The sequence below is a fragment of the Penicillium bovifimosum genome (assembly GCF_028826915.1).
Source record: "Penicillium bovifimosum strain IBT 22155 chromosome Unknown utg000002l_segment0_segment0, whole genome shotgun sequence".
NCBI classification, from domain to species: Eukaryota; Fungi; Ascomycota; class Eurotiomycetes; order Eurotiales; family Aspergillaceae; genus Penicillium; species Penicillium bovifimosum.
Genome location: NW_026622711.1, coordinates 3,767,215 through 3,791,029, shown reverse-complemented (window position 1 = coordinate 3,791,029; position 23,815 = coordinate 3,767,215). Strand labels below are relative to the sequence as shown.

Below are 23,815 nucleotides of genomic sequence, written 5' to 3'. Positions count from 1 at the left end.
AGCATGTACGGAATAGTTCCCAGGAGACTGGATACGGGAAACACCAAGATCGTCGCCCCATTACTTGATATCCAAGATCGGAGGGAGTTCGTTGTCCACAGAGGGAAGGTGTCTTGTCTATTCATCCAATTTCTCATATCAGAAGTCATTGGTCAAGGTCACAAATAACCTATTGTATTGAACCTCCTTGCTTCAGGGGAAACCCGCAGCAAGGAAAAATGCATTGGTTCTGTCCCTGCAAGTAATAATCTTAGCGTGGGAGAGATTCGTCTCAATCCCAATCTACGGGGAAGCGTATCGGAACCATGGCTTGGGTAAAGAGATGAATGGCGTGCAGGACCTCAGCCACACCATGAGCACACAGACTTGAGCTGTCTGCTGTCGGCGGAACAGCATTAATACACAGTAACCGTCCAAAGGCAGGCCAAGGCCGAGCAGAGGTTATTCTCATCTTCCGTGGCTGCATCACCTCCTGCATTGTGCATGGCAATGGTAGGATGCATTGGAGTCGGATTGGATCGAACCTGCATCTGAGGCTATGCATGTACAATCGAGATGTGCCACAGCAGATTCCCTCTAGACCCGCCAAGGGATGTTGAACCATGGTTACGATATGTTCCGATCGAGACCAAGATGGCACCCACTTGACCCAGGCACGATGATGTACAACATGCGATAGAGTTGTACAGTACAACAAGGTTTCCATAACTAATCAGTATGTTTGTTTACTCTCATCGAGATCTCTATGAAATCAAGGAAAATCCGGATCATGAACTGGATAGTGGAACCGATGAGATCATGAATAGTTGAACAATGCTGAAACCCCTAAGCCAACAGAGCCTAGAACAGCAAACGGACGCACAGTTCTCTAGCGTCCAGGGCCAATTTTGTCTGACAGCCGTTGTTAGCAAGGCCCCGCTTACAAGCTTTCCATATTTTCGGGGGAAATCCGAAAGCGTTAACCAGAAAGAAACGAGCAGGCGTTACAGATTAAACGGGTAAGTCGGAGTGGAAGTCGAAAAAGCAGCCCCAATGGAAAAAAAAAGGTTCAGCACATCCATGGATAGACCGGCGTGGTGCCCCTGACTAGTCCTAAAGGGGAAAGGGTAATTTTACGATATGACAACCTTGGCAATTACACAGTACAACAGTACAGAGTAGAGAGCACTGGATTCAAGATTCTAATCTTAACTGCAGATGAGATTGAAATATCTTAACCAAACGGACGTCATTTGACCACTCTCGCTGCATATCGTATATACCTATCGGAGTTCTCCGTACAGAGCGGAAGCCCTAAGTAGACTCCCACCATTCCGAGGAGTCCACCGGCAACGGGGTAAACGGGGCATAACCCGCGGCTCCGAATCCTCGAAAATTCAATTATCCTTTCAACCCCTCTAAATCTCCGAATTTCAGACCTATCACTTCCAGGATTGACTCAATAGAACATCCTTTAGAATGCATATTAGAATGCCATTCTCCATACACTACTCCATACTAGCGATCCTATACATAACCTCGCATTGATCTACAAGGTCCGTCAAATGGAACCGGCAACATACAACATAGAGAACCAACAATGCCTATCAGATACATATTGTCCTCAATACACCAACCATGAACATCCGAAGGGCCAGCCCGAGGCTTTCATGCACGGGACACGGTACAAGTAAACGCTGAAAGCCTGAAACTCACCACAAACACCCCTCGTCCATTATAATTGGTCCTTCTCCGCTCCCCTGTCGAGACTGAGAGCTGTTGAGACTGGCCCCATCTTCGTGCCCAACATCTCTAACGCACCCGTGATGGAAATGGAAATCTACCGAGTCCCTCTGCCTCAGTCGGATCCGACCTCGGGGAGAGTGAGTTCGTCAGCCACGTTTATTGAATATATATAGATGGGTGCCCAGGTGAGTGCCTAAATGTGGGGTTTTGTCTAGAACATAACTAAGTTACAAGTGGAAATAAAGTAAGTAGCTGTGCGGTTTAGAGTGTTTTGCTGAGATGAGGGCTAGTTGATTCGGAGTAGATTAGCGAGATATTTTGGTTGTTTGAGATTCGGGGCTCGTATTCATTTATTCAAGACAGGGTGTGAGGTTTCAAAAGCATTGGGATGAGCCTAATTGGCTTGAGACTGGTCTAGTAGGTCTTGCTTCTCCAATTTATATCCCTGCCGTTCGAGCCTAGAGCCTTTGGAGTTCTGTTCCATCCATTGATTTCCTTTAGAGACTCATGAAGGTGGCAGTCAAGAATATACCAGCAATGCTTCCAGATTGGATTGGAGGACACGAATAACATCACTAGGGAATTGCATGCACCACACAGAAGACAATGCGCCGAGAGGTAATTCGATAATAGTATCTAATATGGTCAAATAGAATCATGAAAGATTTACTATTGGCAAAGGAAGATAAAAAACTGCACGCTCGCTCAGCTCTCCATCAAACAGGGACTGCTATTCCTCATCTCACATTACGCCAAGTCCAGATGATTCGCGAGAGAAGGGATCGGGCCGGACAAGAGAAGAGAAGGTAGACAAGAATATAGAGAACAGGAGAGAAAAGAGGCTCCTTTTCATTCATACATGATCCCACCCAATCCAGAAGGGGGCAAGAAAAGAAACAAAAGAAAAGAAAAAGGGTCATTTGCTCATAGCGCAACAACTGAAACAACAAAAGATCGAAATCTCAATTCAGAATCCGTCTTTCCAGCTATTTGTTGGCTTCCCAGCCCACCCAGCTACGGGGCATCACTCGCCAGACCTTGCATTCGCCACTGCGGAGATCGTTCAGCTTGAAGCTCTCCATCTTGACTTTCTTGCTTTCCCGGCCTTGCTCCCACGCTCGGATTTTCTTCTTGGTGCCATCCCAGTCAACCACGATTCCAACGTGATCGGGTTTGCCAACCTCAGCGCTGTACTTCTGGTGCATGGTTCCCCGGTGACCCTGGAAGCGGGCATTGCGGAAGCTGACGATGTCACCAGCGCGGATCTCGTCGTTTTGTGACACGGAGGCATTGGCTAGGTTGGAATAGACCAAAGCTCCGTACCCGCGAGTACCAATGGGAAGCAGCGCGTCGGAAAGAGGGCTGAGCAGATGTTGAACGAGCCCGAACGGAGTGCCGTCTCCAACAGTAGAGTTCTGTATCGAGTTGACCGCTTCGGAAATTCGAGCTCCGAACTGCGTATGGGCCTGCTCAAGCTGATCCTGGCGAGGCTGAAGCGGCGGTGGTTCATGGCGCTGCTCGAAAGAAGCGTCTGCAGGGTTTCGAGAGTCGAATTGAACGTGCAAGACTGTCTGAGAGTAATCAATGAACAGTACGTAGACATCCTTTGATACAGTCGTCTTGCCACCACGCTTTGTGGAAGAAGTCTCCTCGATCTCGAAAAGAAGATCGTTGCGATTCTGGAAGACTGGAGGCGGCGTGTTGGGCTGAGTCCACCAGAGAGTATATTCGGCGAACTCAATGTCAGTGGCAATGTAACCTTGGTCAACAGATGGGCGAGAAACATCCATGGACCGACGAACGTTAGGTTGATTCCTCAGAAGATCCATAGATGCTCGCTGGCTTCGGGCTACGGAGGGGGACGGCAAACTCGGAGCTTGGTTTTGGGGAGGCGGAGGCGCCTGTGAAGGACGCTTCTCGTGGAAGGCAGGGGGCCTTTCTGTGGTCGGGCTCCGCACTGGAGGGGCATCATACAAATCATCATATTCATCGGTCGCTTGACGAGGTGGGACTGGGGGTGGGACCTCTGGGCGACCAGGCGGGAAGGGCGGAGACGTGGCCAGACTGTGATGGGGAGCGGCATAGTTGAATGGGTCGTACTCATCATTATCCTCACCACCGACAGGCTCTCTGTTGGGTGGAGGGGGCGGCGGTCCCCTGGGTGTGTCAATGGACGCACGAGCATTTCGAGGCGGCTGACTTGGGGGTGGAGGAGGTACTGCTCTGGGGGCCGTAGGCGGGAGAGGCGGGGGATGGCGAGATTCCTGAGGGCTTCGGGGGGATTGAATAGATTGGTCGTCGGTGATAGTACCCTCGTCAAAGCTAGAATCACGGTGGTGGGTTTTCAGAGCATCCTTGTGTTTCACTCCTGACGCGATGTCAGTGTCGTAGTCCCCGTCGTATTCGGTGACCTCTCCCTCGGTATCTTCTCCAGCCTGTTGAGGAGGGGATATCGCGCTGGTGCGACTATCGGTAGTAGATCGGCGGCGAAGTTGGTCGGGAGGCGGAGGCGGAGGAGCGCGCCCTTGTGATGGTGGCGACATGGGTGGATTGACTGGAATAGGGGGTGGTAAACGACTGGCCCTCTTCTCGGCTGCGGGAGTCGAGACCGTAGATGACGCCGGGTCATATGTTGAAGAACGGCGAGAATCAACTTGATCAGGAATCGCAGGCGCAGGCACGGCAGGTGGAGCGGCCGAGTCATGTAAAGAGAGACTAGGCAAGTGCACCGACAATTCGTCATCAGACTCCTCACCTTTGTCGGCAGTTGTGGGCCTCGGTGGAGGAGGAACTGGTCGGCCTATAGAGTATTGTCAACACCCATGTCAAATGTTCTAGTTTTGGATCCGTTACTTACCCCCTGGGACTGGTGGAGGGGAAGCAGGTGGCTCTCCTGGAACCGGCGGAGCAGGTCTTGGCTCACGAGGAGGCGGAGGAGGCGCGGAACGTTCTACGGCCATCAGCAAACGAGAACAGGCGTCAGGTTGTGGGGTTGGGGGATGTGTCTTACCTTGAGATGGAGGGACCGGGGCCTGACGATCGATAGAGGCCCGAGGCACTGCCCCTTCGTGAACAACCTCTTCGACATCTGGCACCTCACGTGCGGAATGTTGTTCAGTGACAGGAGTGGCGGAGGGTTCTTCCGCTTCCTTTTCTACTTCAGCAGCAGGAGGCATCGGCTTGCTAGCTATGTTCATGCCCGGAAGGGGAACTGGAGGTGCATGGGCAGGCGATGTGGGCTCAGGCTCCTCTCCCAGTTTCTTCTCTGACTCGCCAGGAGTCTTGGGCTTGCGAGGAGCAGGACCAGACATGCCCGGCATGCCACCGGGTGGTCCGAAAAGACCCATCATTCCCATGCCGCCGCTCATCTTAGCCATTCGCTCACGCAATTCCATTCTGCGCTTGGTTTCAGGGTCCATTTCTTCCTCTTCTTCTGCATCACCCTCGTCTTCGACATCTGCCTCGGTAGCTTGATCGACAGTGCGAGTTGATGGATGACGCTGAGAGGTCGGACGAGGCTCAGGCTGATCCACCTCATCCTTGCTAGTGGACGAGTCACCCGCATCCTCCGAGTCTGCAGCACCGGAGGCATCGGCGTCATTGACGTCACTGGAGATGTCCTGGGTGGGCGAGAACGGAACAGGGGGCTGTGGAGGAGGAACCGCAGCTCTCAATGTATCAACACTGGGGTCACGAGCAGTCGCAGGTTCCTCGGCGTGAGAGGTATCTTGTTCATCACCAAGTGTAGGAGCGACAGGTTCGTCCGTTGACTTCCTAGGAGGAGGGCGAGCGGGCTTCTCCTTCTTCTGGGCTGCTTCTGCATGACGCTGAGCTTGCTCTAATTGCTGCTTCTGGAGCAAAGCAATTCGGTCTTTCAGACTAGTCGGCTTGGGCTGGTCCTCTGCACCCTCTTCGCCCCCTTCGGTGGGAGCAGCTCGGCTTTCAGAGACCGGAGGCTCCCGAGCAATCTGTTCCTTCACGTCCGGGTCCTCCTCTCTCCTATAAATCTTGGGGGCGGGCTCCCTTGGCGGAGGTCTGTAGGCATCCCGGCTTGGAGGTGGGGCAACGAAAGGCTTCTTGATAAAGGATGGCTGGGAGCCACTCGGTTTGAATGGGGTTACTGGTGCTGCGGCGGGCTTATTGAACGCAGCGATACGATCTCTGAATGATGACCCCGACGGCTTCTCTGCGACAGCTGGGGCGGCAGGTTTTGAGGCAACCTTGGCAGCGGGTTCAGCTGCGGCCACGGGAGGGGCGGGAGCTGGCGCCTTTGCCGGCTGTGGGGGTGGAATCGCAGCTTCTGTTACAGGGGCACTCGCAGGTAGAGGGGGAGACTGAGGTACAGGGGGTTGCGCAGATGTCAGATCATGTTCTTCCTGCGCGGGCACCACCTCTGGCTCGGCTTCGGGCTCAAGCTGCTTGCTCTCAACCGCAGGGGTCTCCACTGGCACGGGCTCGGGCTCCTTCTTTGGTCTGGGACGAGACGGTCTCGGAGGAGCCGGAGGCTCGTACTTCTCGACGAAGTTCTTTGGAAATATTCCCTCCTGCTTGGCACCCTGGGCATCTGAGTATTCGCCGTAGTACCAATCGTCATCCTCCAAGGCGGTGACGGTCACGATTTGACCGATCGGGAAGCTGAGGTCGTCATCATGGCCCGAAGCATATTCGAAGACCGCGCGGACGGTAAATGGCGGGTCAGACATTTGACAAGATGAAGGCCGAGGTTCTGACCTGCGAACAATCGGTGTGAAGAGTAACGCTGGACAGGTCGGTGGCTGGCGATGACGCTAGAATATCTGTACAGAACAAAATGCCAGCTTCGATTTCTCCAGCATGCAGTGATATTATGGGACGATACGATTCAATTCCTTTGTGGTACGAAGTGTCAGCTTAGATGAAACGAAGGTCCATGAGTGGTGCCTACGACCAGGAGATGAGGGGGAGGGGGGTGGAAACTGCGGAAGTACTGACGGCGGGATGTGGAGAACCGAATACCCTCGTCAGGGCCAGCAAGAGAATCGATGCAATATGAAACGAAGATGGTCGGGAATTAGAAAAAAAAAAAACAACAGTAGGAGGTAGAGGAAGGTGTAGTGAGTTGGTCGTCACTTGGCGGGATGAGGGAGAAATGGGCTCCACTGGACGATCGGCGGCTAACAGCAACCAGGGAACACGCACATGGGGACATGTGGCCAATATCAAGGGTTTATATTGTACTGTACTGGGTTTCAGGTATTAGATTGGCGGCTTTTGCTTCTTTGTAAAGACATACTATTTAGTATGCTAACGTTGGTTGGTAGCTCAACAGCTGTAGAGGTCCTTACGTTGGCGGTCGAGAGAGATGGCATATATGCGCCTACACATGTGTAAATATCAGTGGGACAGTGGCTACATTCTCCCATGTACTGTGTAACTCAGTAACTGCGTGTGTAGATAAGACCTCTGAAGATTAGCCCAAATACGTCAGCAGTGAAGCCTCCCGAGGTCATTCTCATTGGGAGTCGATAATCCGGGGGTTTTTGCCTCTTTCCGCTTTGGATTCGAATTCTGCTGCTTTTTTTGCCTTCCCCTCAGTGCCCTCACCCTCAACCACTTCAGCTTTCTCTTCATATTACCCGGCAGAGCTTTGATCATGGACACACAACAAAGCCAAACGCATGCTCTCAAAACCTCCCTTCCCAAGACATATGCCGCAGTCAATGCTCAACAACGACCTTCATACATTCATCCATCAGAAGAAGAGCAAGACAAGTACCTGAAAGCAAGGCCCGGCGCAACTCAGCAGCACCTTGAGATCGCCCTCCAACATGCACAACAGATTCAGAGTCAAAAAGAGGCTGAAGATGTCATCCTAGACCGCATTCTAGAACTCCTCGAGCTCCCCTCCTCCTCAACAGCAGACCCTGCCACACCATCCCAAGAAGATACCATGAAATTCAAGACTTCTTTAGTGCCCTTTCGCCCTACCGACTACGATAACCTGATCTTGGAGCGAAATTTTGAAGAGTCGTGCGGATACACTCTCTGTCCGCGCAAGCATCGCAAGCAAAAGAATGGCCCGGGCGGCGGATTTCAATTTAAATATGGCCTCAAGGGAAGCGGGCCAGGAGGACGCGGGCGCAGCGTGGAGATTGTCCCCCAGGAGCAGATTGAAAAGTGGTGCTCAGATGCATGTGCAGAGCGTGCTCTGTTTATCCGGGTGCAGCTGTCTGAGAAACCTGTATGGGAACGTCGGGCGAGTGACACGCGGGGCACGACCATTCTACTGCTTGAGGAAGCGCGCCAAAAACGACTTGTGGCACCAGCTGCCACAAGTTCTGTTTCTTCCGTCCTGAATGACTTGCAGGGCATGGGGCTCGGGAATTCCGATCGGTCCCGAGAGCTAGCGATGGAACGAGGGGATACCAGTTTGACTCGTCCGGACGGACGTGTGAACGTCGATATTCGGGAGAACGAGCGTGGATCGCAGCATGCTGCTCGCGCTCCGCAAATGCGTCCTGAGGATGCAAATGGAGGCTCCATTGAAGGATATATGCCCAGGGGGCAGCGGGAGGAGTCCGTCGACGCAGATGGAGACCGTGATATGCTTGATCAGATCTGATCCAGCGAGCCTGTTATGACATTTGCGCGGAGTTTTTGGCTTTCTACAGATTTAATACCCATCAATTATGACATTGACAGATGAATCATGATGAATCTACGCATGAACCAAATGAATGGTTGTTGGCTGGCCATCAAGACCAATGCCTACCCATCTATAGGTAGATATCAATCCAGACACGACCCAGACCAACGAAGATCTTGAGTCTCTTGCGCCGAAGTAACCCCCAGCGCAAGAACTCCTACGTAGTCCAACCCAAAGAGCAAACTCTCATAGGCAGACACGAGGGGGAAAAATTGGCAATCAAGCGTCATCTCCTTTCGGAGAATCGGCGACACCTTTCTCAAAGAGAATCGTCTTTATTCATTCCTAAACCATGCAGCCGAGCTAGAAGCCAGCCAGAACAGACATTATGGAAACGCCAAGGGTCGACCGAAGGCAAGGCATGAACTTTTTTTTCGTTATTCCGGGCGCTAAATTTAGCGGGGACCGAAACGGCGGGGACGCTCAGCCTGCTGCTGCTGGGAGACGGCAACAACGTTGACCTTGAGGTTGTCGAACTATAGAAGTTGTTAGATAACTGTAACCGAACGCATTATAGTGTGTAGCAAAAACTTACGCCAAGGGACTTGAGGAGATCCTTGGTGTCGGCATCAACGTCGAGTTGGCCGGACTCGGTCTGGGAGACATCGAGAGCGGAGACCTCAGGAACGTACTGATCCTTGCGCTCACGCTCCTCCTCCTGAAGCTTGAAGGAGATACCGCGGACGGGACCACGCTGGATGCGCTTCATCAAGTGGGTGGTGTAACCAGCGATCTGGACAGTTTAAATTAGCATGCGTTCCGCTGGAGTATGTTGGTAAAATTGTCAAAGCTTACCTTGTTGCGAAGACGCTTGGAGGCAATGATGGCGATCTCATCACAGATGCGCTTGTTGGTCTCGAAGTCGAGGGTCAACTTGGGGTAGTAACGCTCGATGATGACCTTAGCAGAGCGCTTGACTGTCTTGGTACGGACGCGACCCATTTTGGCGGTTGTTGTTGGCTGGCGGAATGAATGTTCGAGAGATCGAAAATCGTCCTGCCGATTTGGATGAGTTTGAGGGCCGACTTTCGCTTACTGCTGTGCGGGTCTTGCCCTAGGCCCTAATTCCGTCGTCACGTGACTACAAATGGTCGGAACATGTCATGTGACGCTACACCTGCCGTATTAGGAAGGTACGTACGTAGAAGATCAATACTGTGTAGTAAAGGTTCTAGAAGCGTGGGACTATTTATTGGTCCTCTGGCCTTACGATACCCTCTTCAGATGATCTGGGCCTTCGGAATCATCGCTGAGTAAATGATCTGCTATTGATGCAATCGAGTTATATGACATAGCCAGAAGAGAAAAATGAAAGTAGCTTTACACGAGCACCAATCTATCATACATGGTACAACCATTTGCACACCCAGCCATACCTCACTTCCCCCTATGACTTAGCGTTGAGGTTGTCGAGAAGGCTGCGAGCAACGTCCTCCGTGCCCCTCGTGGGGTGTCTTCGGGGCCGGTTTGCTGCAGAAGGCTGGAACCGAGGCTGGCCGAATGACTTCCTGTCCAACCTTGGAACTACGGGAGACGAAGAAGTGGCAATATCGGATATCGTCAAGGTAGTCGGCTTGGTGTGATCTTCGATGCCGTAAGGGGCCTTGGCAGTCGCACTTGCGCGATACGATGACAGGCCAATACGACCCTCAGAATCGACCGCAGCCCGGATGGGAGTGACCCAGTATTTACCTCCACCAGGAATGGAGGCATCGAAGAAGGCTAAACCGGGAGGCGTGCCTTGCTCAACGAAGGTCATGGAATTCAAGTCTTCAACCGCAATACCACCGATACCTGCAAGAGCGCGAGCCATGCGTCCCTTGAAACGGCCCTTGGGGCGCAAGACGCGGGCTTCCACGGGGCGCTGGTAGGCTTGTGGGCCAAACTCGGGGTGGTTTTTAATGAGAGCGTGCGAACGCGTGTAGGATAGACCAGCAGACGGGTGCGTCTTCGGGGGTCCGGTGATGGCATATTCGGATGAGGACAACTTGGTTCCGGAAGGTTGGTAGAACTTGCGGCCGATGCGCTCACTGGGAACTGCGGGAGGGGAGGCGAGGTCCAGCAACTCGAAGATAACCGGGCCTAGAGCGAATGGGTCGTCGCGCAGAGTCTTGATATAAGTGTTGAACTCCGCATCGGTGACAGTGGAGGGAATGGCTTCCAAATCCTCTCCATTATCCTGTGCCACTTTCCGGAGCTCGGCAGTTCGCTTAGCGACAAACTGCTCACGCAGCTTCCGCATGATCTCAGGCTTGTTCCTGGTGACTTGCTTCAAGTACGCTGCGAACTCCGCTTCGTTCTGCCCAGCAAGCCAAGGACCGGTGTGTCTAAATTGTTTGGCCCCAGCTTCGTGGAGACCCTGGCTATTTTCAGTGTTATCGAGGTGAGTTTCGAACGGACTTTGATGTCTTGGCATAACACTTGTCGCGTAGTTTACTTTGAAGGGAAGAGACATCGGGATGTGCATCTCCTGGAACTTCTCGAGTGTCATGGTGTGGTCCGCGGCGGATTCGAAGTCGGTGACATGTTCATACGTATCGAGGGCGTGCACCCTGACGACAGGTCTCGATGACTTCTCAGATGTAGATTTTGCTGGCAGAGGTCTTTTCAGACCCCAATCGCCTCGAGCTAGTGATGATTGCGGTGTAACGATGGCGGCTCGAATGGGGTGAGGCAGAGTTGCGGTGTTGGATTCGAAAGCAGCTCTCGATGTCGTGTTGTCACTAGGGGGTTTGAGAGTTGGAGGAAGTGCGAATAAACGCGATTTGCGCAGCAAGTTCGCCGTTGGCGACATCCTGGCGGACGCCATCTTGTTCAATTGATTGACTATGTGGTGCTGGTTAGCTGGCGCGAGAAAAAGTTGACCGGAGAGACGGGCCAAAGCGGTAGGGTGAGGCACAACGACCCAAACCGCAATCCTTTCCTAAGACCGTCGAGGAACTGACCTTGGCCTTGGGATCCTTGCGTTGAGTTTTTCACAGATTTAACCTCTTGATTTGTACAAGAAATTGTGTGATTTGTGTCATGTGACATGTTATGGCAGTATGGTAGTATATAAAGTAATATTCAGCTTTTCTGTTGTTTATCTAGCTTCTAACTAGTCCCTGGGTCTATGAGATGATTGATGAACAAGCCACGGCGAGTTCAAACACCAACAGCTAGAATAGAATTGATGGTATCCGAGACTGTCTCCTTCAACGGACGATACTTAAGGCCGAGAACCTTTTGCGACTTGCTGTTGTCAATACCATAAATGTCTGCCGGGAGGTCGCTGGGGGCGTCTGTGGGGGGCAGCTTGGACTCCAGCTGGGGGTGGGTCTCGCGAGCAATGTCCGCAATTTCCTTGTTGGAGAAGTGGCCAGCAGTTACGAAGAACCTCTCACCCCCTGCCTCAGGAACTTCAATGGCTCTGACATGTGCAAGCGCAACATCACGCACATCCACCCAGAGGAACGTAGCCGTCGGCTCAATCTTCTCTCTCATCTTTCCCTGAACAAGGTTTCTCATGCGCTGATTTGAGGTGTTGATGGTCTCAAGGGAGTTAAGATAAGGAACGATTGGACCAAATACTAGGGGTGGATTGATGGTCGCAATATCAAAGTTCGGCTTCTCATTCTTGACGAAGTCCCAGGCTGCTTTCTCGGCAAAGGTCTAGATTCGAGGGCCATCTTTTAGCTCTTGGGCTTGGTTTAGCCTTCTCCCAAGGAGGCGGAACTCACCTTGCTAGCCCGGTAGACCATTGAGTGGTCTTTGGCCTCTTCCCATGTGATAGGGTTCCATACTTTCTCACTATAGACCTTGGCGTGCTGGTTGGGGTTCACAATAGCAGCAAAAGATGACGTGATCACCACTCGTTTCACAGTTGGGGCGTATGCTTTGATTGCCTTGAGAATACCAGTGGTTCCCTTAATGGCAGGATCAAGGAAGTCCTTCACTGGGTCCTGGACATTGTGATGGAAAGGTGACGCTGTATGAAGGACATAATCAAACGGAGGGCTCGATTTGACAGCCTATCCCACTGGGGTTAGTAGTGCATGTGAGGATGAGAAACATGTACCGACCTCGTCAAATGCGCCGTCTTGGGCAATATCTTTGACTAGCACATAAGAAAGTTTCTCCTTCGACACGTCCGGATGGGCCTTAAGGATTTGTTTGCCCTTTTCTTCTGACCGGACAGTGACAACGGTGTCAAAACTAGGATAAACTTGTCAGTTGTTGACTTGTTGTCATAGGCATTGCGGTGTACTAGTCATACCCATGCTGTAGGAGGATATCAACAATGTGGGCGGCGATGAAGCCACTGCCTCCTATAGAGAGTTAGGTCGCAATGTTAATTCCATAGTTTGAACCCACTTACCAGTCAAGAGAACTTTGACCATTGCGCTGTTTGCTAGAAGGATTGGGGTAAGAGTTGTCTAAGAGTTATCGAACGTTGAAGAACCAAAGTTGAGATATGTCAGAGAGTGAGGAGCTTGGCTTTTATAGCTCCCAACCCCCACGGAACCCGTCATCCCTTCCCCCGCTTCCCCCGCGATCGTCCACTGCGACAGGTCAACTGTAGGTCCGCAACCTCGTAAACCTCCAAGGAGATTACAAATATGCGATCTTCGCTCCCTGGTCCTGCCCAGGTGGAGCTACGCAGTACGGCAGTTATCCGGAGTTTAATGGCTTTAAGGCTTGATAACTCCATTATGCATATACGCAGTAGTTCCAAGGTTAGATGTGTTTTCTGACTCACTAGTCATGTTATTTGATTCCATGCAAGATAAGGCTCCACCAGCGAATGAGGGCATTCGCAAGTTGGAGAGGAGGGATAATTGTAACGGATAGACAAACAGTGAGACTGGAAGACGTCAGTATGAATATGACAAGACTCCATGTAATTGACATGCTGTTTTGCAGCAAGGCATATGCCTGTTACGGATTGTCATCACATAATCCCGATGCTACGTGATGTCCATATCCCGGAGCAGTTTGAATAGTCTCATGGCCCCCGGGATCCGTCTTGATTCTGGCAAGAATCACTTGGAACGAGTCCGTCATCCCTCTCAATCCGATTCATCATATCTTACCATATCTTACCTGGTTGGCAGGCATAGGTTACACCTGAATCACACTTTGTCTTTATTGTAAAAGCACGCTTTGTGCAGTCACTAAATAGGAACCAAGTCTTCGTGTCATTAGATGGTTGACGTTGGTTCTATCCTAGCAGTACTTCCGCCCTTCTGATGTTGTAGCTTGCAGCTTGCACCTTGCCTTCAGCACTGCTAACGGTCCTTTATGGATGTTCGATGCCGGCTGCTGGCCTACAGATATGAGATCGTTCCGCTCTTGTTAGAATCAACCAGGGCTTCTTACTCTGAAGGACCTTCATAATGTGGGTCTATGTAGAGGTGCCATAGTAGTCACTGGGCTTCTGACGTGGACAGCACCTAATCATTTTGAATGAAGACGGATTATAGACCACTGCTTGGAAGATGTAGGCCCGTGTTGACTGCATCTTTAGCACCATGCTAGCCGGGTAGGTTGGCATGACCGTGTGCGATTCATCTGAGCAGTTCAGTACATGGAAGCCATTCTACCTATCTGTGACGGGTCTCACGGCCAACAGTCCAGAAGAGATCGAAGATGAGAGGGCCATTCAGGAGTCAGGAAGGCAGTTCATATACAATCGATAATAAGATGGATATTGTGCCCTGCACGAGTCGTCATATCCAATCCCTTTGGTGACGTATTCGGTGCCGAGGAGTGACTGGATTCTTTTGGCAAACACAGAGTGAGGTCTGAGAGATGGGATAGATAATTTGCAACTTGGATCTTTGAGATTGAGTAACCATCTACCTCGTAATCGTAAGCACAACATTACTGCGTACTGTGACATATGGAAGGGCGGTAAATGGGTAAAGTCGCACCCAAGCCAGGAACTCCAAACTGGTCCGTGCACCCTGACCTTCTCCAAGCCTCACACATGACCATCCCTCTACCACCAACTCTATGCGATCCACGTCTTTTTCTTTTATGGCCTAGACCTGGTATTCCAATGTCCACCACGGGGTGTGATTCAACAATATGGCCCAAGCAGGTGCAATTTCAGACGTGACGCAGAGGTTGTTCGTGGAGCTCAAATCGAAGAATGAGGAGGCTAGGGCCAGAGCTGCTTATGAGCTCTATGATAACGTTCTCTCAGTGTCCAGAGGTACTATCGCAAATTCAGCGCCTGAGAACTCTACGGATAAACTGACTTGTCTACTCTTGCAGAATGGCCCGCCGAGAAGTTCGTCGAATTTTATAACGCCGTGAGCCAACGTATCGCCCAACTCGTGGTCAACGGCAGCGATGCAAACGAGAGAATAGGCGGCTTGTTAGCACTAGATCATCTCATTGATTTTGACGGTGTTGATGCCGCCCAGAAAACCACGAGGTTCGCCAGTTACTTACGCAGCGCCCTTCGCAGCAATGACAACGTGGTCTTGGTGTATGCAGCCCGATCGCTGGGGCGCCTTGCGAAGCCCGGCGGGGCTCTCACCGCGGAATTGGTGGAGAGCGAAATACAATCCGCGTTGGAATGGCTACAATCAGAGCGACAGGAGAGCCGGCGGTTCGCTGCCGTGCTGGTGATCCGAGAACTTGCCAAGGGCTCGCCAACCCTCCTCTACGGATTTGTTCCCCAGGTCTTCGAGCTTGTATGGGTTGCCCTTCGGGACCCCAAAGTACTCATCCGAGAGACTGCTGCCGAGGCCGTGGGTGAATGCTTTGAAATCATTGTGGCTCGTGATTCTCAAGTCCGCCAGTCGTGGTTTGCCCGGATACATGATGAGGCGCTACTAGGCTTGAAGTCCCATAATATCGATTCGATCCATGGCTCCCTTCTGATCATCAAGGAGCTGATCTTGAAGGGCACGATGTTCATGAAAGAACATTATCGGAATGCTTGTGAAATCATTCTCCGTCTCAAGGACCATCGTGATCCAAAGATTCGCACTGAAGTCGTCCTCACTATTCCTATTCTCGCCTCCTACGCTCCAACCGACTTCATTGAGATTTATCTCCACCGCTTCATGATTTACCTCCAAGCGCAACTCAAGAGGGACAAAGAGAGGAACTCGGCGTTCATTGCCATCGGTAAGATCGCGAACGCGGTGGGCCCCGCTATCGGTCAATATCTTGATGGCATCATAATCTACATTCGAGAAGGACTCGCAATGAAAGCGAGGAACCGACCTGGAGTCATTGAAGCGCCAATGTTCGAATGTATCAGCATGCTATCCCTCGCGGTGGGACAGGCGCTCAGCAAGTACATGGAGGCTCTTCTGGATCCCATTTTTGCCTGCGGATTGAGCAAGTCATTAACACAAGCTTTGGTCGACATGGCCCATTATATTCCTCCTATCAAGCCTATGATTCAGGAAAAGCTTCTCGATATGCTGAGTATCATCCTTTGTGGCACGCCGTTCCGGCCCCTGGGTTGTCCTGAAAACAGACTACCTCCTATGCCGTCATTTGCGAAAGACTTTGCACCTCATGAACTTCATACCGATTCCGATATCGCGTTAGCACTTCACACGTTAGGCAGCTTTGACTTCTCTGGACACATATTGAATGAATTTGTGCGAGATGTCGCTATCAATTACGTGGAAAACGACAACCCTGAAATTCGGAAGGCATCCGCTCTTACATGCTGTCAGCTGTTCGTGCACGATCCGATCATCAACCAGACCAGTGGGCATTCCATCCAAGTTGTCAGCGAGGTTATCGATAAGCTTTTGACTGTGGGCATTGGGGACCCTGACCCTGAAATCCGACGCACCGTTTTGTGGTCACTGGACCGCAAATTCGACCGTCACTTGGCACGGCCGGAGAACATCCGATGCTTGTTCTTAGCAGTCAACGATGAGGTCTTCGATGTCAAAGAAGCCGCTATCTGCATTATCGGTCGACTCTCAAGCGTCAATCCTGCTTATGTCTTCCCGCCGCTACGAAAATTGCTGGTTAATCTTCTCACTGGTCTTGGCTTCGCAAATACTGCTCGTCAAAAGGAGGAAACAGCTCAACTCATCAGCCTGTTTGTCTCTAATGCAACAAAGTTGATCAGGTCATACGTGGATCCCATGGTGACTGCCTTGTTGCCCAAAACAACGGACATCAACCCCGGTGTTGCCGCCACTACTCTGAAAGCCGTCGGCGAGCTTGCCAACGTCGGGGGCCATGAGATGAGACAATATTTACCGCAGATCATGCCAATTATCTTGGACTCACTTCAGGATCTATCTTCTCATTCCAAACGTGAAGCTGCGCTTCGGACACTAGGGCAGCTCGCCAGTAATTCCGGCTATGTTATCGAACCTTACATGGAATACCCTCATCTTCTCGCCGTCCTCATCAACATCATCAAGACGGAACAGACAGGCTCGCTACGAAAGGAGACCATCAAACTTCTGGGAGTTCTTGGTGCCCTCGATCCCTACAAATACCAACAGATCAGCGAGATTGAACCAGATGTACATCATATCAATGAGATACAAAATGTGTCTGATGTCGCCCTCATCATGCAGGGTCTCACACCGTCCAACGAGGAGTACTACCCTACGGTGGTCATTCATACATTGATGCAGAACATCCTGCGAGAAAACTCCCTTGCACAATATCACTCAGCCGTCATTGATGCGATTGTCACCATATTCAAGACTTTGGGGTTGAAGTGTGTGCCATTCCTTGGGCAAATCATTCCAGGCTTCATTATGGTCATTAGAAGTTCTCCTGCTAGCCGCCTTGAGACTTATTTCAACCAGATGGCAATCCTTGTGAACATCGTGCGACAGCACATTCGCACATTCTTGCCAGAGATTATTGAGGTCATCAGAGACTTTTGGGATAGTTCATATCAAATACAGGGCACAATTCTATCGCTAGTCGAAGCTATTGCCCGGTCATTGGAAGGAGAGTTCAGGAAGTATCTTGCCGGCCTGATCCCTTTGATGCTTGATACACTCGATAAGGACACGTCGCCTCGGCGTCAACCGTCTGAGAAGATCCTTCACGCCCTCTTGATCTTCGGCACAAGTGGGGAGGAATACATGCATCTCATCATTCCTTCCATTGTTCGTCTGTTTGATCGACCGCAAAATCCTCAAAGCATCCGCAAGTCTGCTATTGATAGTTTGACGAAGCTGTCGAGGCAAGTCAATGTTTCTGACTTTGCATCTTTAATGATTCATTCATTGTCACGAGTTGTGGCCAGCGGCGATCGAGTGTTGCGTCAAGCTGCACTAGACTGCATCTGTGCTCTGATCTTCCAGCTCGGCCAGGATTTCACGCATTACATTCACCTCCTGAACAAAGTTCTGAAAGCCCACCAGATTACGCATGTCAACTATCACATCCTGGTGACAAAACTCCAGAAGGGCGATCCACTCCCGCAGGATCTCAACCCGGAAGAAGTATATTCTTTCCCTACTGACGACACCAACTTTTCGGAAATTGGACAGAAGAAGATCGTCGTGAACCAGCAGCATCTTAAGAATGCATGGGACGCTTCGCAGAAGTCTACTCGTGAGGACTGGCAGGAGTGGATACGCCGCTTTAGCATCGAGCTTTTGAAGGAGTCCCCATCTCCGGCACTGCGTGCGTGTGCCAGTTTGGCTGGAATTTATCAGCCGCTTTCGAGGGACCTATTCAATGCTGCGTTCGTCTCATGCTGGACTGAGCTATATGACCAATACCAAGAAGAGCTCGTCCGTTCAATTGAGAAGGCTCTTACTTCTACCAATATCTCACCTGAGATTCTGCAAATCCTTCTCAATTTGGCCGAATTCATGGAGCACGATGATAAAGCTCTTCCGATCGACATCCGCACCCTTGGCAAGTATGCTGCGAAATGTCATGCTTTTGCTAAAGCTCTCCACTACAAAGAGCTCGAATTTGAGCAAGATCAGAACTCAGGTGCTGTTGAAGCCTTGATTACGATCAACAATCAGCTTCAGCAGTCAGACGCCGCCATTGGTATCCTTCGCAAAGCGCAAGCGTATCGTGATGTGGAACTCAAGGAAACGTGGTTTGAGAAGCTCCAACGGTGGGACGAAGCCCTTGCTGCTTACAAACGACGTGAGAAGACGGATCCCGACTCATTTGGTATCACGATGGGTAAGATGCGCTGTTTACACGCTCTGGGTGAGTGGAAGGTCCTTTCGGACCTCGCTCAGGAGAAGTGGAATCAAGCATCACTGGAGCATCGCCGAGCTATCGCGCCTCTTGCCGCTGCTGCTGCTTGGGGCCGGGGCCAGTGGGAGTTGATGGACTCATATCTTGGTGTCATGAAAGAACAGTCTCCCGACCGTTCGTTCTTCGGTGCCATTCTGGCAATCCATCGCAACCAATTCGAAGAGGCAAACATGTACATTGAGAAGGCTCGCAATGGTCTCGATACAGAACTGTCTGCTCTTCTCGGAGAGTCATATAACCGTGCCTATAACGTTGTTGTTCGAGTCCAGATGCTCGCTGAACTGGAAGAGATCATCACTTACAAACGCAACGTTGGCGACCCTGAGAAGCAAGACGCTATGCGCAAAACCTGGAATCAAAGATTGCTTGGATGTCAGCAAAACGTGGAGGTATGGCAGCGCATGCTCAAGGTCAGAGCTCTTGTCACTGCTCCACGTGAAAATCTTGACATGTCAATCAAATTTGCCAATCTTTGTCGCAAATCCAATCGAATGGGTCTCGCGGAACGATCTCTTGCATCCTTGGAGACGGTGGTATCCGATGCCAATGGCATGCACACCGTCATACCTCCCGAAGTCACCTACGCCAGGCTGAAGTTCAGCTGGGCAAACGGTCACCAACTAGAATCCCTCGAAATGATGAAGGAGTTCACGTCTAGTCTGACGGATGATTTCTCCAGATACAACACACTCATGGTGTCACATCCTGATCACCATAATGCGAACGGAGCCAACGGAGCCATCGATCAAAACCACCCGGATGTTATCCGTATACATGAGCGGATTGGTGATGCAAACAAATTCAGAAGACTACTCTCTAAAAGCTATCTCAGGCAAGGAGAATGGCAAACGGCTCTTCAAAGAGGTGATTGGAGACCAGAACACATCCAAGAGGTCCTCAACGCATACTCAGCGGCGACCCAGTACAACCGCGATTCATACAAGGCGTGGCACTCCTGGGCACTTGCCAACTTCGAAGTCGTGACAACGATTTCCAATCAGGCTAATCGTGAGGGCACGCCAGCACCGGTTCCGGCCCACATCGTTACAGAGCATGTGATTCCTGCCATTCGCGGATTCATTCGCTCTATCGCTTTGTCTTTGACATCTTCGCTGCAAGACACCCTTAGATTGCTTACTCTGTGGTTCACTCACGGTGGGGATCATGAAGTGAATACTGTCGTCACTGAAGGGTTTACATCTGTCAACATTGACACCTGGCTTGCTGTTACCCCCCAACTGATCGCTCGTATCAACCAGCCCAATATCAGAGTACGGGGTGCTGTCCATAGGTTGCTTGCCGAGGTCGGCAAAGCACACCCTCAAGCCCTGGTTTACCCACTGACGGTGGCAATGAAGTCAAATGTGACTCGACGTTCTCAATCTGCCAGCAACATTATGGAAAGCATGCGACAACACAGTGCCAAACTTGTTGAGCAAGCGGATCTTGTCAGTCACGAGCTCATTCGAGTTGCGGTACTGTGGCATGAACTCTGGCATGAGGGCTTGGAAGAGGCCTCTCGTCTCTATTTCGGCGATCACAACGTGGAAGGCATGTTCGCAACGCTTGCGCCATTCCATGAGATGCTGGACAAGGGGGCTGAGACCCTTCGCGAGGTCTCATTTGCCCAAGCTTTCGGGCGTGATTTGGCCGAAGCGAGGCACTACTGCATGATGTATCGGGAATCGCAGGAGATAGGCGACCTGAACCAAGCTTGGGACTTGTATTACACAGTGTTCCGCAAGATCAGCCGGCAGCTGCCACAACTATCGACTCTCGATCTCAAATATGTGTCTCCGCGACTCAAGGATTGCTCCGACCTAGGCCTTGCGGTTCCAGGAACGTACCAGAGTGGAAAGCCAGTCATTCGAATCATGAGCTTTGACCCGATCTTGCATGTCTTGCAGACCAAGAAACGCCCGCGTCGCATGACGCTCAAGGGCAGCAACGGAAGTTCGTACATGTACCTTGTCAAGGGCCACGAAGACATTCGACAAGATGAGCGAGTTATGCAACTCTTCGGCCTGTGCAATACATTGCTGGATAATGACAGCGAGAGTTTCAAGCGACACTTGTCAGTTCAACGCTTCCCAGCTATTCCATTGTCACAGAGCTCCGGTCTGCTGGGATGGGTGTCCAACAGTGACACATTGCACGCCTTGATCAAGGAATATCGTGAGAGTCGTCGCATTCTACTCAACATCGAGCATCGGATTATGCTGCAAATGGCACCCGACTACGACAGCCTTACTCTCATGCAGAAGGTTGAAGTGTTCGGCTATGCTATGGACAACACAACCGGCAAGGATCTGTACCGGGTGCTTTGGCTCAAGAGTAAGAGCTCTGAGGCATGGCTTGAACGCCGTACCAACTACACTCGATCACTCGGTGTCATGTCTATGGTAGGCTACATCCTTGGTCTTGGAGATCGACACCCGTCGAACTTGTTGTTGGACCGTGGCAATGGCCGTGTGGTACATATCGACTTTGGTGACTGTTTCGAAATCGCAATGCACCGAGAGAAATATCCAGAGCGAGTTCCCTTCCGACTCACCCGCATGCTGACTTTCGCTATGGAAGTCAGCAATATTGAGGGTAGCTACCGCATTACTTGCGAGGCTGTCATGCGTGTTCTGCGAGAGCATAAGGATTCCTTGATGGCAGTGTTGGAGGCTGTAAGTTATATCTGGTATATCATTGCTTTTGATGCCGACCGCTAACCATCGTACTTATAGTTCATTCACGATCCTCTGATCAACTGGCGTCTGGGCACGCAAGAGTCTCCCGACCGAGTGTCTATTCCTACGGATCGTCGCCAGTCAATTATGGACAGCGCCAACTTCGAACCTGGTGCTCAGCCGGATTTCGCCCGCCGCCGTCGACCTTCCATGCTCGAAGGTGGTATTCTCGATGCTCCAGAAGGCGTTCCGCAAGAGGCCCGCGAGGCACAGAACGCCCGTGCTCTCCAGGTCCTCGCCCGTGTCAAGGAGAAGCTCACCGGACGAGACTTCAGAGGCAATGAAGAGCTGAGTGTCAGTGACCAGGTGGACAAGCTTATTGCGCAAGCAACCAACGTCGAGAACATCTGTCAACACTGGATTGGATGGTGTAGTTTCTGGTAATGTGGCTTTGCTTTTGGAGTTGCATGGCGTGAATGATGATGAGGATATGATGCGTTTCGATTCTTCACCTTTGTATCTAGAATTAATTCGATCATTTGTTATTTGTTCAGTCTCGGTCCCCAAGTTGCTACGTCCACTCTAATTTCGCGAGTACCTATGCCTGGGATGCCGCTACCTGGTAGGTAGGTCGATTGGCGGGCGGTTCATCAATTCCGAAGGTTGGTTTGAATATATCGTCCCGCCTTTGGATCGGGCTGTACGGATACCTATAACTCACTGGTGGTACCTCGACTTTCTCAACGAGGAGAAACAAGCTCGCTCTGACCTTTGGCAATTGGCATTTCGATACATAATCTCCCTCAATCTGACATGCTCCAGCTTCATAATGAAGTTACATTGTGTTGATATGGTCATAGTAGACGGCCACACGTGACCGGGTGGCCAATTGAGCTTGGGTCCCAACGACAGATCTTGAGATTTGGACATCGCAACTTCCTCACATCACCACCTTTTTTTAGAGATTTTACTACCTCTCAAGCATCATGGGAGGAGATCTGAATTTGAAGAAGTAAGTGACGGATCCAAGCTTCCCAATTTGCGAACAAAACTAACTATCCTAATAGGTCATGGCATCCGGGGTTGATGAAGAACCAGGAGCGCGTATGGCTCGAAGAGAAACGCGCTCTAGAGGAGCGCAAACAGATTGCACAATTACGGCGTGAACGAGAGGAGGAGCGCCAGATGGAAGAAATCCAACGCCTTCAAGAAGCCTCCGGAAAGACGAAGATACAAAGCCGAGTCGATTGGATGTACCAGGCGCCTTCGAGCGCGACCGGGCATTACAGCGAGGAGATGGAAGGGTACCTGCTGGGGAAGCGGCGCATCGATGGGGTCATCCTGAAAAACGATCATGACACAAAGAAGCTGGAGAAGGGCTCGGAGGTGGTGGGCAGTGCGGCGGCCGGCCCGTCTGCCATGTCGGCGCGTGACACCATGTCCAAGGTTATGGCGGACCCGTTGCTGGAAGTGAAGAAGAGGGAACAAGCGGCATATGATGCAATGGTGAAAGAGGCGATCAGACGCAAGGAAAGGGAGCAGAAACGCGCGGGTTCCGGTCGGGACAAGGAACGTGACCGTGGTGATCGGGACCATCGTCACCGTAGCCATGACTCAAAGCGCAGACGCTACAGCGACGATGCAGGCGATGATCGCCGTGACCGCCATCACCGAAGATCGTCCCCTCGTCGACACCGATCGAGATCGCCTGCTTCGCCCGACAGATCTTCCCGCAGACATCGCAGTGACCGTGACCGCGAACGACGCGACGACAGACACCGCTCAGATAGCCGTGATCGGAGGAATGATAGGCATCGGTCTCGCCGGGACGATAGAGATCGGGACATAGACCATCGCGACCATCAAGACAGGAGGGGTTCCTACTCTGGCCGGCACCAAGACCGGGACGACAGACGTGACCGAGACCGCTCACCACGTCGATACTCCCGGTCCCCCGTCCCGTCCAGTGACCGCAAAGAGCACCCGACTGCCGCCGAAGACCGCCGCCGGGACTACCTCCGGCGCGAATACAACAATCGACGTGACTCCGGCCGAAACAACATGCCACCCCCAACCCGTGCTCCAGCACCAAGACCTGATCCAAAAGACCTGGAAGAAGAACGCCGCCGCAAGTTGGAAGAGATGCAGTCCAGCGCGGCCGATATGGAAACAGAGCGACTCCAGCGCATCGCTGAAATCACTGCCAAGGAAGAACAGCAACGGGAGGCTGATGATCGGCTGCGCTCAGATCGGGGCAGGTTCATGTCTGATGTCAACAAGCGCGTGCAGGAGGATACCCTTGATGAACGTATTCGTCGTAGCCGTGGTGGGCTTGCTAAGATGGAGGAGGATTGAGAACATTGGGTTTGTGAAACCAAGTGCTCCCCTATACTACTTTCCGTCTCTATTACGATGTTCTTGTTCCATATTTCCATATCTTTTGAGCGTTAACACAAGTTTCAAGGCAATGATATCCATCCTTCAGGTTGATTTTTTGCAGTATTCTTAT

The 23,815-nt window shown here is 51.5% G+C and overlaps 7 protein-coding genes across 7 annotated transcripts; 3 read left to right on the top strand and 4 right to left on the bottom strand.

Moving 5' to 3' along the window:
• Positions 1-2,711: 2,711 nt before the first annotated feature.
• On the bottom strand, positions 2,712-6,428 carry N7515_002625 (SH3 domain protein; the record flags this gene model as incomplete). Its single annotated transcript, XM_056663369.1, has 3 exons — positions 2,712-4,525; positions 4,583-4,675; positions 4,736-6,428. 3 exons carry the CDS (start codon positions 6,426-6,428, stop codon positions 2,712-2,714), a joined length of 3,600 nt encoding a protein of 1,199 aa, XP_056525482.1.
• A 929-nt stretch (positions 6,429-7,357) lies between these two features.
• N7515_002624 (Rtr1/RPAP2 family protein phosphatase) lies at positions 7,358-8,326 on the top strand (the record flags this gene model as incomplete). The annotated part of the gene is made up of 1 exon (XM_056663368.1): positions 7,358-8,326. One exon carries the CDS (start codon positions 7,358-7,360, stop codon positions 8,324-8,326), a length of 969 nt encoding a protein of 322 aa, XP_056525481.1.
• Positions 8,327-8,805: 479 nt separating this feature from the next.
• On the bottom strand, positions 8,806-9,400 carry N7515_002623 (40S ribosomal protein eS17; the record flags this gene model as incomplete). The annotated part of the gene is made up of 3 exons (XM_056663367.1): positions 9,206-9,400; positions 8,946-9,143; positions 8,806-8,886 (listed from the first exon to the last, which is right to left on the bottom strand). The coding sequence occupies exons 1-3, from the start codon at positions 9,350-9,352 to the stop codon at positions 8,806-8,808; spliced, it is 426 nt and encodes a 141-aa protein (XP_056525480.1). The 5' UTR covers positions 9,353-9,400.
• A 397-nt stretch (positions 9,401-9,797) lies between these two features.
• On the bottom strand, positions 9,798-11,219 carry N7515_002622 (mitochondrial 37S ribosomal protein bS1m; the record flags this gene model as incomplete). Its single annotated transcript, XM_056663366.1, has 1 exon — positions 9,798-11,219. The coding sequence occupies one exon, from the start codon at positions 11,217-11,219 to the stop codon at positions 9,798-9,800; it is 1,422 nt and encodes a 473-aa protein (XP_056525479.1).
• A 335-nt stretch (positions 11,220-11,554) lies between these two features.
• On the bottom strand, positions 11,555-12,789 carry N7515_002621 (SDR family oxidoreductase; the record flags this gene model as incomplete). The annotated part of the gene is made up of 5 exons (XM_056663365.1): positions 11,555-12,061; positions 12,130-12,420; positions 12,472-12,604; positions 12,666-12,717; positions 12,768-12,789. The coding sequence occupies 5 exons, from the start codon at positions 12,787-12,789 to the stop codon at positions 11,555-11,557; spliced, it is 1,005 nt and encodes a 334-aa protein (XP_056525478.1).
• A 1,690-nt stretch (positions 12,790-14,479) lies between these two features.
• tor (putative TOR pathway phosphatidylinositol 3-kinase TorA) lies at positions 14,480-21,750 on the top strand (the record flags this gene model as incomplete). Its single annotated transcript, XM_056663364.1, has 3 exons — positions 14,480-14,606; positions 14,669-21,303; positions 21,364-21,750. 3 exons carry the CDS (start codon positions 14,480-14,482, stop codon positions 21,748-21,750), a joined length of 7,149 nt encoding a protein of 2,382 aa, XP_056525477.1.
• A 542-nt stretch (positions 21,751-22,292) lies between these two features.
• Positions 22,293-23,661, top strand: cwc25 (U2-type spliceosomal complex subunit CWC25; the record flags this gene model as incomplete). Its single annotated transcript, XM_056663363.1, has 2 exons — positions 22,293-22,318; positions 22,374-23,661. 2 exons carry the CDS (start codon positions 22,293-22,295, stop codon positions 23,659-23,661), a joined length of 1,314 nt encoding a protein of 437 aa, XP_056525476.1.
• Positions 23,662-23,815: the final 154 nt, after the last annotated feature.